This window comes from Atta colombica, unplaced genomic scaffold, assembly GCF_001594045.1.
Source record: "Atta colombica isolate Treedump-2 unplaced genomic scaffold, Acol1.0 scaffold27, whole genome shotgun sequence".
Taxonomy (NCBI): Eukaryota; Metazoa; Arthropoda; class Insecta; order Hymenoptera; family Formicidae; genus Atta; species Atta colombica.
The window spans coordinates 1,496,828-1,501,794 of NW_017259370.1; the positions used below are offsets into that span (position 1 = coordinate 1,496,828).

Here is a 4,967-nt window from a genome sequence, read left to right on the forward strand (position 1 = left end):
AATATAATATCGAGAAAACAGTAGCGATGTATCAAAAGAAGAAAAAACAGGTATGTCTCATCAAAGTTATTTTGCAAGAACATACATTCTAAAAACTGTAAAACTCTTTATCAATCTGATATTCTTCAGAATTATTTTCTTCGTACACGATTGTATCATCTATATTTGATGTATTCTTACTAAAATCATAAGCTTTTTCTCCACCTTTAGGTTGTTTATTATCCACTTGCTTAATCTCCCTCCTTGTCTGTTGAATGGATCTTTTCGTTTGAGGTTCCACATTTGAGCCCTTTAACTCTTTAGCACCTGTTTATGAAAAGTAATAATTTCGCAAAAATAGAAAGATATATTTAAATCTATATTTTTTTATTGTATACATTTAAAAAAATGTTAAGAAGGATTAAAACAAAGATCCTCCATGCTCATTTTAATTATGTCTCACATGTAAAATTTAAATTATTTGTAACTGGGAAATGGTAATATTTAATCTGAGAAAATGACAACAAAGTATTTTCTAGAATCGTATACTAATTTCTCTATTATATATTTAACAAAAAATTATGTATACTGTTAATCATACTATTAATTAGAATAAAAAAGAATATTAAAATTAATAATTTACTATTTACGTTTCCAATTTGGCATCTTATCATGTTCCTCTTCAACCATCTTTTCTTCCTCTTCTTCCTCCTCTTCTTCATCCTCCTCCTCCTCCGCCTCTTCTTCTACTTCTTCAACTTCACTATCTTGTGGAGTAGATAATTTTCCATATTTTGCGTCCAATTTAGCTATTAATTCGGAATCATCAACATTTTCGATTTCCTCATCATCTTCAATTTCTTCTTCTTCTTCTTCATCTTCTTCTTCTTCATATTCTTGTTCAGCTTTATCTTTCATCTGTTCTCCATCGTCTTCTTCTAACTCAGAAACACGTTCACCTTCTGATGTTTCTAATTCATAATCTTCTTCTTCTTCTTCTTCTTCTTCTTCCTCCGATGATATCTTAGATTGACCATGTCTAATATTCATTTCTATGATTAAGAATATAAATAAACAAATCTGTTGTATAATTTATCAACAAAAGATATAAGAAAATACAACGAAAAATGATATATCATTAACACCATACCTTCTTTACTTGTGTTTCGAGCTGAAAATTTTTCTTTTACTTGTGTTACTTCATCTTGTGGAATCGGTTTCGTTAAGTCGGTTAAAGAAATATTATCTTCTTGCAACTTATTGTATTTAGATCTCAAATCTTCGTTATTTTTTACTTGCAAAGATGTTTTATTTTCAACTTTCTCAATTGACTTAATTACTTGCTTAAGGTGAGAAGGTGAAATTATTGTTTCACTTCTTGATTGATCAAGTACGTTGGTTATATCATGCGGAGAACGAAAAGTACCAATATCAACTAAAAAATTGAATCATTCAGTGATACATATTATTAACATGTACAAGAAAAATATAATTATTTATTGATTCTAAATTTTTGTTTTTTAAACATGTCAAATATGTCTTAATTGAATTATGATCAATTATAATAAATATATCTACATAAACAAATTACTTACCTGCAAAATTTCATTTTAATTTTTTTAAATATAATTATTTCAATATTTTTACATCTGATATTGATTCACATCTAATATATGTTATATTAATAATTTTTTTATATACCCTATAACTACAACTATAAAAAATATACTGATAATGTATAATGAAAATTAAATTTACCATTGTTCCACCGTCTAACGAGAACAAAATGCGCAGCAACAACAAGTGCAACACCAACCCCAAACTTCACAGCCACTGCAACCACGATATTATTTCTGATTGCTACCTTTTTTATTATAAGAAAATATCGTGATTAATATAAAGCAAATATATTTTAATATTTTAATTTTAATATTTTATTCTATAATGATGATGCTTATATTATCTGTGGTTATTATATGTCATTTAAAATTAAACGAGATGAAAAAAGAGCATGGAGGATCAAATATAATGTAAATATATTTATTTATGTAATTATTTCGAGGACATTGTTGATATATGTTTTGTTATGAACTACCTACTATGACTTACCACTAGTAGGTTCTTCAACTTCTTCTTCTTCGGGTTCACTATCTGCATCATTTAAATTTTCTTCTTCAACTTCTTCACCTTCTATCTGATAAAAAGGCATCAATGACAAAATATCGTAATATAAATATAAATAAAATAATCGAAAAGAGATAATCCTAGAGAAATAGTTATAAATAAAACGATACATATAAAATTAACAGAGAACAATATGTATATACCTCTTCTAGAGGTTCAGCACTGTTGTCATCGATTTCATTAACGCCAGGTATACTTGGGAATTCTTCAGGTACATCATCATTCTTCTCTTCTGCAGAATTATCAACTGTATTAAATTCATCAAGTTCCATATCAATCATATTGTTTTCCTCATCTACATCTTCGTTCTCATCTGTCTCGTCAATTTCTTCTAATATGCCAGCAGCGTCTTGTTGCGCGTCATTATCAAATTCTGAAGATATTATTTTAATAAAAAATATGCTTGGAATTTTTATAATGTAGCGCAATTCACGTACCATCTGATGTATCTTCAACTTCTATATTATTCTTTTCTCTTTCTTCTTTATGCTCTTCCTCTTCTTCTTCTTGCCATTTTTCTTCTTCCTCTACCTCTTCCTTATCTTCTTCGTCGACATCCTCTTCCTCCTCCTCTTCCTCTTCCTCCTCTTGTGTTTCTTCTTCTTCGCCATTTTCTTCCATATCTTGTTCTATACTTCCATCATCTTCTTTCTCAACTCTTGTTAATTTTTTTTCATCACGATCCACTTCCCTTTCTTCCTCCTCTTCCTCTTCTTCTTCCTCCTCCTTCTCCCCCTCTTCTTCTTCTTCTTCCTCCTCTTCTCCCTCTGTTTCTTCGTTAACTTCTTGCTTTTCTTCTAGCTCGCCATGATTGGATGGTGAATCATCTACCCAGCCTTCAAATATACTTGCCCAACGTGACGATGCTATCGGCGTATCAACTTAAAAATTATAAAATATAAAGATGTGATTTTAGCATAAATTTCTTCTTACGTTTAGTTAAGATTATTGCACTATGTCGAAATATTTTATTTTTTTATTTACCATCTGTAGTTCCTCTATGTTCGAAGATTATTATACCAATTAATCCTGCAAGAACAGCCAATAAAATAAAAAATATAATTCGAGCACACCAATGTCCGCCTGTGCTGCTTTCTTTATAAATATGAATAGTGACATTTTCGGCAGAAGTATCAGTCGGGCTGATCAAAGTAGGTGGTGGGGTACCGGTATCTTCATCATCTAAATATAATTCAAAAAATGTTTGAGTTATTAACAATTTATTTCTATACATGAACTTAATAAATAACAAATCACAAGACACAAGGAAATAAAAAGTAAAATTATTTTTAAATATTGTTAAAAGGAGAACAAAGAAAGAGAGAAAAAGAGGGAGAGAAAGAGAGAGAGAGAGAGAGAGAGAGAGAGAGAGAGAGAGAAAGAGAAGAAGAGAGGGGAAGGACGGAAGGGAGGAGAAAAAGAGAGAATAACTTTTTCAATATCGAGTTTAAAGTGAATATACGAAATAAATCTTGAGAATGCGATATTAAAATCACATATATACATGCAATAAATAATTATTATTTCAATTAATAATTAATTTTCTTAAAGTGTAAAGCTGGTATCGTGATATGTATAAGAGTGATTTATATAAGCAATAACGTATACAAAAAGTAGAGCAAAATTCAAAAATAGTTGCACAAGAAATGCTTTTGGATTGGATAATACAGTTTAATCTATTTTTGAAAGCTAAAGGGTATGTTGGCTCGAAAGATACTAAAATTCACATTTTCTAATTTGAATGACTTTGCCAAATTTTCTTGGGTCAATCAAAACTTTATACGCATCTAATGAGAATTATATTGATAAAGAATCTAATTTCATGTCAACTAACGACATTATTAATATTATTCTGATATACTCCGATCTAAAAGAAATTGATTTTTAAAATGAAAAAATTTCTTGAGATGTAATTTATGGAAATTATATGAAACGGTCATTTTTTTAAAACAATATTAATCATACAATCATACAAGATGATTGATTGTTGATCATACAATTGCGTTTTTATAAGAAGCGAGCTGTTGCAATAAATATGTTGACCATTATTATCATTGCAAGTATTAAAGAGTTGATGGATATGAATAAAAATCAACATAAAATAAATGTGTCGCGCGCATATGATCGGGGCCAGTGACTGTCAATGGCCGTCAGTGGCTGCTAGTCGCTGACAGCCGCAGTGCGCGGATATTTTTGGAACTTGACAGAAGATCGTAAGAATAAAACTGCAATATGTGCCCGTAATATCATAGGGCGCGAGGTCGTTTCGTTCCAACGTAATGTTCGTCTCGCAAATATATGCGCAAAATATGACAATCATTTAATTCGTGGGCATAAAATCATAATTATGAAATCTCATAATGGCGCGCAAAGCGCAATTCTTTAGTAAGAAATATAAAAAAAAAGAAAGAACATAAGCGTGAGATTTTGATCAATGTTTTCAAATGAAGAAAACGAGAGAAACATACTTGAACTAGAGCGATAGGAGTGAGATAAAAATAAAAGAAACAAACATCGCTAAAAATATCGTACAACTATAAGAATCGTGTTACGAAAGTGCTGTGACAATTGCACTCATTTTACCTTTCTTACGTCGTTTTTCCTTCCGTTTCCTTGGCTGCACATCGCCGGACATTCTTCGACGAGTAAACGCTTTCTAGAGTACTGCTGATCGTCGCGAAGAATTTAAATTTTCAAAACGTCGATCGTTCACGGCACCACTCTACAAAAATTTGATTCGCGGATAGTAGATCGGCACTGCCGAGCGCGAAACATCCTAATATAAATTTATTCGATATCACTAG

General features: G+C 30.5%; 1 protein-coding gene across 2 annotated transcripts; it reads right to left on the minus strand.

Moving 5' to 3' along the window:
* Nucleotides 1-37: 37 nt before the first annotated feature.
* LOC108689396 (protein Ycf2) lies at nucleotides 38-4,967 on the minus strand. 2 transcript variants are annotated; one of them, XM_018196148.1, is made up of 9 exons: nucleotides 4,747-4,967; nucleotides 3,148-3,345; nucleotides 2,601-3,044; nucleotides 2,307-2,536; nucleotides 2,089-2,173; nucleotides 1,738-1,812; nucleotides 1,130-1,414; nucleotides 630-1,031; nucleotides 38-306 (listed from the first exon to the last, which is right to left on the minus strand). In XM_018196148.1, exons 1-9 carry the CDS (start codon nucleotides 4,796-4,798, stop codon nucleotides 89-91), a joined length of 1,989 nt encoding a protein of 662 aa, XP_018051637.1. In that variant the 5' UTR covers nucleotides 4,799-4,967; the 3' UTR covers nucleotides 38-88. The 2 variants fall into 2 exon arrangements, with proteins under 2 accessions (XP_018051637.1, XP_018051638.1); XM_018196149.1 differs by having other exon boundaries at nucleotides 229-306; nucleotides 623-1,031.